General features: G+C 32.7%; 4 protein-coding genes and 5 non-coding genes across 9 annotated transcripts; 3 read left to right on the plus strand and 6 right to left on the minus strand. All coding sequences in view use genetic code 11, as the record gives it.

Annotated features, from left to right (window-relative positions):
* The first annotated feature begins 427 nt into the window (after positions 1-427).
* Positions 428-514, plus strand: trnS-GGA. The gene has a single exon. It is a non-coding gene; the product is annotated as a tRNA-Ser (tRNA).
* Positions 515-818: 304 nt separating this feature from the next.
* rps4 (ribosomal protein S4) lies at positions 819-1,427 on the minus strand. Its single transcript has one exon. The coding sequence runs from the start codon at positions 1,425-1,427 to the stop codon at positions 819-821; it is 609 nt and encodes a 202-aa protein (YP_010041512.1).
* Positions 1,428-1,764: 337 nt separating this feature from the next.
* Positions 1,765-1,837, minus strand: trnT-UGU. The gene has a single exon. It is a non-coding gene; the product is annotated as a tRNA-Thr (tRNA).
* An 845-nt stretch (positions 1,838-2,682) lies between these two features.
* On the plus strand, positions 2,683-3,252 carry trnL-UAA. The gene is made up of 2 exons: positions 2,683-2,717; positions 3,203-3,252. It is a non-coding gene; the product is annotated as a tRNA-Leu (tRNA).
* Positions 3,253-3,638: 386 nt separating this feature from the next.
* On the plus strand, positions 3,639-3,711 carry trnF-GAA. Its single transcript has one exon. It is a non-coding gene; the product is annotated as a tRNA-Phe (tRNA).
* Positions 3,712-4,571: 860 nt separating this feature from the next.
* ndhJ (NADH-plastoquinone oxidoreductase subunit J) lies at positions 4,572-5,048 on the minus strand. The gene has a single exon. The coding sequence runs from the start codon at positions 5,046-5,048 to the stop codon at positions 4,572-4,574; it is 477 nt and encodes a 158-aa protein (YP_010041513.1).
* Positions 5,049-5,188: 140 nt separating this feature from the next.
* ndhK (NADH-plastoquinone oxidoreductase subunit K) lies at positions 5,189-5,956 on the minus strand. Its single transcript has one exon. The coding sequence runs from the start codon at positions 5,954-5,956 to the stop codon at positions 5,189-5,191; it is 768 nt and encodes a 255-aa protein (YP_010041514.1).
* ndhC (NADH-plastoquinone oxidoreductase subunit 3) lies at positions 5,947-6,309 on the minus strand. The gene has a single exon. The coding sequence runs from the start codon at positions 6,307-6,309 to the stop codon at positions 5,947-5,949; it is 363 nt and encodes a 120-aa protein (YP_010041515.1).
* A 459-nt stretch (positions 6,310-6,768) lies between these two features.
* On the minus strand, positions 6,769-7,471 carry trnV-UAC. Its single transcript has 2 exons — positions 7,434-7,471; positions 6,769-6,803 (listed from the first exon to the last, which is right to left on the minus strand). It is a non-coding gene; the product is annotated as a tRNA-Val (tRNA).
* Positions 7,472-7,500: the final 29 nt, after the last annotated feature.

The raw sequence follows: 7,500 nt of genomic DNA on the forward strand, positions 1-7,500 counted from the left end.
TTATTATTGAAAGATCTAAAACTGGAAATAAATCTTATAAATTTTATGAATATGGAATCATATTCTAAAAAAGAAAATATAATCATGATCTAAAAGAAACGTATCCATTAGAAACATAGTATAAAAAAAAATGGATCGATTGATTCGTTCTAATTCATTGATTAAATCTTCTGGTATAAATATTGTAATGTAATAAAGAATAAATATTGGAAAAAGACGTGACTTCGCAAAAATGAATAGATATATCTATTTTTTTAACAGTTTTCACAAAAAAATGTATCCCCCCCCTGCCCTTGAAGGAAGGCTTTTTCTTTGCTGAAACGTTTTCTATATTTTTATAGTTAGAATCGACGCTACGTACCTATTCAAAAATAGAATATGAAATGACTCACTATTCACCCGGTTTTGGGGCCATAATCATTATGTAGGAAAGATGGCCGAGTGGTTGAAGGCGTAGCATTGGAACTGCTATGTAGGCTTTTGTTTACCGAGGGTTCGAATCCCTCTCTTTCCGTACCTTTCAACCAATTCACCGATCTTATTGACAGCAATGGATCAAAGCAAATAACAATGGATACCATTATTCCTTAGACCTTTCTTTGATTTTGATATAGATTCCTTATTCCTAATTTCTTTAGTACGGAAAATACTGTAAAGAGTGGACAACAGGGAATGCAAATTTCCCTACCGATCCGTGATCCATGATCCTTGAATGGGAGAAAGATCCCCATATCAAATTCCTTACTTTTGTCGGTCTTTTTGCTTAGGCGAAAGAGGGAAAAGGTGCCCGAACCCTTGTTGTTTTATTTTAATTAGGTTTAAGTCTGACGAGAATAATATTCTACAACTAGCAATTCATTTATTTTCAAACCGACCCATTTACTATCTATTATTTGATTGACTAATCCTTTATATTGGAATGGGTGAAAAGTCAAATGTTTTGGTAATTCCTCATCACGAGGGGATGAATCAAGACAATTTTGAATCAGAGCTCTAGATTTTTGTTCATCCCTCGCTGTAATAATATCTTGGGGTTTGCAGCGATAACTTGGTATATCTACTATACGACCATTAACTAAAATATGTCTATGGTTAACTAATTGGCGGGCTTGGGGAATAGTCGAGGCCATACCCAATCGAAAAAGGATGTTATCCAAACGCATTTCAAGTAATTGTAGTAAAACCCGACCCGTTGACCCTTTGGCTTTTCCGGCAATACGAACGTATTTAAGTAATTGTCGTTCTGTAAGACCATAATGAAAACGCAATTTTTGTTTTTCTTCTAAACGAATACGATATTGAGATTTTTTACCGGAACGTGATTGGTTTCTAAGATCGCTTCCGGCTTTAGGCCTTTTACTAGTTAGTCCCGGTAAAGCCCCCAGACGTCGTATTTTTTTGAAACGAGGCCCTCTGTAACGCGACATAAAGACTCCTTATTTTATTGAAATTTCATAAACTTAAATTAAAACTAAACTAAATGATAAATGAAGCGACATCCCCTAGAGTATTTACCACAAAGAATAATTAGATGAATTGGATAAATATCCGGACCGTATTGGATTTGTATATTTATAAAAAAAATGAAAGGTTCTTTTCGTGATTTGTTATACAGGGATCTAGCTCCTCTAATTTTTTATTTAGAATTTGAAGTTCCTACGACATAGTAGATCGGTGACTCTTGGAAAAAGGGGTACGAAGCTTTTTCAATATTCTTTGATTTCACAATATCAATTATGTAAAAAAATAAAAAAAATAAAGAAAAGCCTGCTATCGGAATCGAACCGATGACCATCGCATTACAAATGCGATGCTCTAACCTCTGAGCTAAGCGGGCTCGCATAACAAAAATTGTACATACATAGGAATTTAGTAAACTACTGGGATCTTAGCTATTAATTGTTCATTCTTATTTTTCATACCATAATTAATATGAATATAGAATAGAATTTCAAATAAATATTAAATAGTTGAATGAATATATTCTCGAACATAACGATTAATATTCGAAATGGAATCTAATTAGATTAGAATCTTATTCTACACATTCTAATCTTACTTATTTATTCTAATTCTAGATAGATTCTAAGATAGATTCTGATTTGAAATAATTCTAATTCTAAATAGTTAGATCAATTAGAAATTAATAAAATAATATAATACGAAATTTATATTAATAAATTTAATTTTTTTTTAGTCATTTTTAGTTATGTTATAGAGGGTCCGCCTTAACTTAAGGAAATTAAAAAAGTAAAGGCTACGAATAAAAAAAAAATGAAAAAGAGAAGGCCGTAATCCAGATCATAATGAAAGATTCCTCCGCTTTCGTTCGGAAAGATAAAACCAAAAAAAAAAGAATCGACCGTTCGAGTATCTCAAATTACACGATAAAAATGATATAAAAGAAAGAGGGGCATACATAATCTATATTGGTATAGATAATATATATCTATATTGAATTGCGGATACAGAAATGATAGAATCATTTCTGATTGGATCAACTCTGGATCTTCGATAGAGATGAAATGAGATAAACAATAAAAAAATAGGAGTAAACACTTTTCGATATAGGAATTGGTATCTAATAAATTCAAAGATTCCGGCATAAATGAAAGAAAAAGGAAAAAAGCGATGAAGGACATCATAATGAGATCCTAATCTTAAAACAACAAAACAAAAATGGGGGATATGGCGAAATTGGTAGACGCTACGGACTTAATTGGATTGAGCCTTGGTATGGAAACTTACCAAGTGATAACTTTCAAATTCAGAGAAACCCTGGAATTAAAAATGGGCAATCCTGAGCCAAATCCTATTTTACGAAAACAAATAAGGGTTCAGAAGAAAGCGAGAATAAAAAAAAGGATAGGTGCAGAGACTCAATGGAAGCTGTTCTAACAAGTGGGGTTGACTTCTTTACGTTATTACATTAACGTAATCCTTATATCAAAACTACAGAAAGGATAAACCTATATACATACGTATATGTACTGAAATCCTATCTCAAATGATTAATGACGACCCGAATCTTTATTTATTTATATTTCTATAAATAATAAATAAAAATCGAAAGAGTTGTTGTGAATCGATCCAAATTGAAGAAAGAATCGACTATTTATTAATAAAATTTATCGTACGAGAATAAAGATAGAGTCCCATTCCACACGTCAATACCGACAAGAATGAAATTTATAGGAAGAGGAAAATCCGTCGACTTTAGAAATCGTGAGGGTTCGAGTCCCTCTATCCCCAAAAAGGCCCGTTTGATTCCCCAATTATTTAGCCGATCCGCTCTTTTCGTTTCGTTAGCGGTTTAAAATTCGTTATGTTTTTCAATCATTCTACTCTTTTACAAATGGATCTGATTGGGGAAATTTTTTTTTTTTTTCTTATTACAATATTTGTGATATATATGATACGCGTACAAATGAACATCTTTGAGGAAGGTATCCCCACTTCCAATTTGAATGATTAACAATACATATCATTTCTTGTACTGTATTAAAACTTATAAAGTTTTCTTTTTGAAGATCCAAGAAATTACAGGGTCTGGATAAAGCTTTGTAAGACTTTTTTTGTCTTTTTAATTGACATAAACTCAAGTTATCTATTAAAATAAGGACGATGCACGGATAATGGTCGGGATAGCTCAGCTGGTAGAGCAGAGGACTGAAAATCCTCGTGTCACCAGTTCAAATCTGGTTCCTGGCACATGATTTATTTGTATGAGTATCCGTTTTACAAATGAATTGATATGGGTCAACATACATATTCATTACTAGTCTATATCATGATAGATACTTATCTATCCAGGTGTCTGAGAATATACCCTTTCTAGAATTATAGAATAGATGAGTAAAGAGTATGTCTATAAAATCTGTAAAATAAAAAAAAATTAGATTTGACTTCCTTTTCTTTTTTATTTGTTCATACGGTGTCTCTTACCGTTCAAAAAAAATGTTAATACTTTAGATATTTAATACTTCATACATATTAAAATAGAAAGGTTAAATTAATTGGTTGAAAGACTCAAAGGTATAGTCTCGCGGAGTTGAAAGGTGGGAATAACCAAGATTCATTTCAGATACAGTACAAATAAAATCCAAGCCCTCCTCTCATTTCGTTGTCTTTTCTTTTCATATTCTATTTCTTCATTTCCTCCTATGTGACTTTGTCGAACTCATTTAAGTTTTGTGCGTGGTACATAGTTCATGATGCGAAACTCTTTTAGGTCATCCTAATACTAATTGTATTTTTTTAATTGTCTTGTTTTTTTTTTATTTATCCTTTTTATTTCTATTTTTTATTGTTTCTATTTTTATATATTATATATTTATTTATTTGAATAGAAACAATTTTTTTTTATTCTATTTATTTTGTATTATTTATTTGTATTTGATTTATATTTTATTTCGTTTTATTTAGCCCATTTAGAATAGAATGCGAATGAGACTTCCATTACGCTCTTTGGTCTATAAGAGAACGTACAAACATTATTTGAATACCTGGAGTTGTAGAAGTGAAAATTAGTTTCTTATTTTATTATTTATATTTAATTTTATTATTTATATTTAATGAGCATCCTGTATTTCATAAAAATTCGGGGCAATATAATCCTTACGTAAGGGCCATCCTATCCAACTTTCGGGCATTAAGATACGTTTCAGACGTGGATGATTATCATAAAAGATTCCCAACATATCATAAGATTCCCTTTCTTGAAAATCCGCACTTTTCCAAACCCAGAAAACAGACGGAATTCTAGGATTCCACCTTGGGGCAAATACTTTTATACATACCTCTTCTGGTTGATCTATACCATAAGCTATTCTCGTAAGATGATACACACTAGCTAACAGTCCGCCCGGTGCTACATCATAGGCACATTGGGAACGTAAATAATTGTAACCATATACATATAAAATGACAGCAATGGAATGCCAATCCCCAGGCTTTATTTGTAAAGTCTCTATTCCTTGGTAGTCGAAGCCCAAAGATCTATGAACTAACCCATGTTTGGCTAGCCAAGCAGACAAACGACCTTGCATCTTTTTTATCTCTCCCACATTTTGATTTGTATAAAACTTTTATTTGTCTCTATAAGTTAAGTATTTCACATTTACGATGAAATTTATGAAAATTATTGTTTGTTATTATGTAAAATAATGTGAAAAAAAAAAAATCCTGCCTAATTCACTAATTCGGGGGAAGATACTGAACTCTTGTTGTATTTGAAAAATATTTCAAGAGGGATCTCTGAAGTCGATGTAGATGGTGGTTGATCGAGTAATCCTCGATCATAATTTCCAGTATGAGTACTTCGTCCAATATAAAACTTGTGGTTGATAGTAAAACACCGACTCCCCTGTTGAGACCTAATTCGATCTTCATAGATTTCTCGAGATAGTTTTTTACGAAGTTTTGTTATAGCATCTATAACTGCCTCCGGTTTAGGTGGACAACCTGGCAAATAGACATCTACAGGAATTAGCTTATCGACCCCCCGAACAGTAGTATAAGAATCGGTACTGAACATACCCCCTGTAATTGTACATGCTCCCATAGCAATAACATATTTTGGTTCAGGCATTTGTTCATATAATCTCACTAAAGAAGGAGCCATTTTCATTGTTACTGTACCCGCAGTTAAAATTAGGTCTGCCTGTCTAGGACTCGATCTTGGTACCAGCCCATAACGGTCAAAGTCGAATCGTGAGCCTATTAATGAAGCAAATTCAATGAAACAACAACTGGTACCATATAGAAGCGGCCACAAACTGGACAGTCTTGACCAATTTGAAAGATCATTTGATGTAGTTGAAATAACTGAATTTTTTTGGGGGGCTGTTCGATCAAGTAAGGGAAACTCAATGGAATTCATAACCGTTTCAATGTTTTTTTTTTTACTTTCTTTATCTTTATTTTTATTGTCTGAATATTCAAGAGCTAAGACCATTCCAATGCTCCTTTTCGCCATGCATAAACTGAACCAACAATTAGGATAAGCACGAAAATGAAAGCTTCTATAAATACAGATATACCCAATACATCAAAACTCATTGCCCATGGATAAAGAAAAACCGTTTCAACATCAAAAACAACAAAAACTAGAGCAAACATATAATACCGAATTCGAAATTGGAGCCAAGCATCACCCATTGGTTCTATTCCCGATTCATAACTAGAAAGTTTCTCCGGCCCTTTGCGAATCGGGGCTAAAACTCCCGAAATCAAAAATGCCAAAATAGGAATAGCACTTGCTATTATTAGAAATGCCCAGAAAATATCATATTCGTAAAGTAGAAACATAGACGGACTCCTTGCATGCGGAAAATATGCCGGATTAGTTGATTGGAATTGGAATGAATTGTCAAGCCATCCATAACTCTTTAGTCAAAACAAAACTTCATTTGGATCGAACTGCTTAGTTTCGCCTGTTTGTTTCGGCACGTGTCAACCTTCCGCTCACGATTCATACACTCGAATCCCATTTCTAATATATATATTACTTTTATACTATTTCTATTTATACTATAAAACTAAGCTATAAAACTAAGAGTCTCGCGGTTTCACTTCACTTCGGATTTGAATTTTATATAAATTGATTAGAAGGAACTAAAGGATATAAAGAGCTAAAGAAAAGGAATTTAAATAGCATTCTAATTGTTTTGTTTAGAATTCTATTTTTATTAAAAATTAAATTTCTATTAGAAATTCATATTCTAAATTGAAATAAAATCTATTTATTTTTTTATTCTAGTTAGATTATAGGGCTATACGGACTCGAACCGTAGACCTTCTCGGTAAAACAGATCAAACTAATTATTATCAAAATGATTTGAACCGTTTCAAAGACCCAACATGCATTTTTTTGTGCATTGGGCTCTTTCATAAACTGAAAGAAATATCGGCTAGTCTACCATATTTTTTCTTGACATAAAGATAAAGAGATGGCTCCGTGTGCTCGGATTCATTATTTTGATTCCAATAAAAAGGAGCACTACCAAAGTGTTTCAAAGAAGGATTATCCTGACGTAGGTCTGCTTTTGGCCTAGATTAACTTAAGTTAAATGGAGTATGTCTCTATCGACCCGCTTCCGCTTAACTTAAAGAAGCAAATATGAAACTTCATACACCTTAAAGCTCATAAGATAGGACGAAAAAAGAATTTTTTTGAGGTCTTGATACTCATTATGCCTAGCATTGAATAGACGGGATATTCACCTTATCAATATCTCAAACCAACGCAAAGGTGGGTTCCATTTATTTGGTACCGAACCTAAATGTAAATGGACGCCCGGATTGAACCGAACCTTTTGTCAGGCTGTTGTTCTCTTGTTTTATTCCCGAAAACATAGAGTAAGACATCTATTTATCAATAAAATCAAATATTTTGATTCCATGACGGACTTCTCTGAAAAACATTGGCGCGCGTGTAAACGAGGTGCTCTACCAACTGAGCTATAGCCCTTGTGCTTGTTCTAGTTATACATATTTTAT

The sequence above is a fragment of the chloroplast genome of Castanea sativa, assembly GCF_040712315.1.
Source record: "Castanea sativa chloroplast, complete genome".
Taxonomy (NCBI): Eukaryota; Viridiplantae; Streptophyta; class Magnoliopsida; order Fagales; family Fagaceae; genus Castanea; species Castanea sativa.